At 55.0% G+C, this 1,224-nt stretch overlaps 1 protein-coding gene across 1 annotated transcript in view; it reads right to left on the reverse strand.

The window, feature by feature from the left end:
• Nucleotides 1-1,224, reverse strand: part of MRPS23 (mitochondrial ribosomal protein S23) — a 9,550-nt gene that overhangs the window by 6,567 nt on the left and 1,759 nt on the right. Inside the window, exon 2 of the mRNA XM_009329121.1 lies at nucleotides 294-471. Coding sequence (XP_009327396.1) covers nucleotides 294-471 — 178 coding nt within the window. The remainder of the gene's footprint in view (nucleotides 1-293; nucleotides 472-1,224) is intronic.

A 1,224-nucleotide genomic window follows, 5' to 3' on the forward strand; every position in this document is an offset into this window, starting at 1 on the left:
TCGCCCCCCCCCCCCCCCCCCCCCGCCAGCGTGGGTCGGTGGCTCTGCTCCCCAACACCCTCGGTGCCAGGACGGTTCCCCCGGTGCAGAGCCCTCCCTCGCAGCCCCTGACCCCCGTGGAGCCCTTTGCGTTGGACCCCGTCCGAAGCCCTGGTGCCCACCGTGCTTCGGGGCGGCGTCGCTTTGCCCGCCGAGGTGAAGCGGGGAGGAACGGGGAACGGGGCGTCCCCAAAGCATCCTTCCCTGTGCCAGGGCTTTCCCCGAGTCCCGGGCTCTCGCTGCCGCTCACTTGCCGTGAGCTCCCGGTGCTCTTCTCGCACTCTCCCACAACGGGCACCGGAGGGGACCCGCTCCGGAACCAAACATCCCGCCGGGTGGAAGCAGGGATTGCTCCTGGATGGAGGCAGGAGCTCGCCAGCGATGGGTCTCCCGCGGCGCTCGCTTTCTCGAGAAAATTGTCAGATGCAAATTCTGCACCGACACGAGCAGGGAGGCAACGAGCCAGGGCGGCTTTTGGGCATCTGCATGAGGGGTACAGCTAGAGCTGGGCTAGAGCTGGCATTTCCCTCCCCACCCCGATTTCTTCCTTTTTTCCCCCCTGTAAAGAAATGGGAGCAAAAAAAGCAAAATACATCCAAGTGTTAAGAGTACAGCAGGACTTTATTATATGAATTACTAGTAAACATCTTTAAGAAAAAAAACTCTTATGGAAATAAATTTTAAAATAGCAACACTCACAAACGTCACAGATTGTTTTGTTCATTTTAAACCATTTTGTACAGAAGTGATACAAACGTCACTGAGAATTGTACGTTTTTATGTAAGAAATGCATTTTGGCTTCCAAGCCGGTTTTAGTGGCCTTTCTACTCATTAGACCTGATTTTTTTTTTTTAAAGGACATAAAAATAATCACTCTTCATCCTCCATTAAAATGATGCTTTGTGCCTCCAAGATATTTTGAAATGGCTACAGAGTGACATCATTCAGAGAGGCTTTGCCTAGCCTAGGATATTTAAGGGCAAGTTGTTAGTCCGTGTTAGGAAAGACATCCCCAAGCCCCCATGAAGCGTACGCTGCCAGCCCGCTGCCAACCCTGTGCGCTCACGGCTGCGGTGCCCACTTTCGGTGCAGGACCCTTTGCGGTTAGCGCGTCTTGCCGGACCCACCCCACACACCACCTTTGCTGGCAGGGTAGACAGAGCCAGTGAGGCCGGGGTGGGGGG

Source organism: Pygoscelis adeliae, unplaced genomic scaffold, assembly GCF_000699105.1.
Source record: "Pygoscelis adeliae isolate BGI_AS28 unplaced genomic scaffold, ASM69910v1 Scaffold427, whole genome shotgun sequence".
NCBI lineage: Eukaryota > Metazoa > Chordata > Aves > Sphenisciformes > Spheniscidae > Pygoscelis > Pygoscelis adeliae.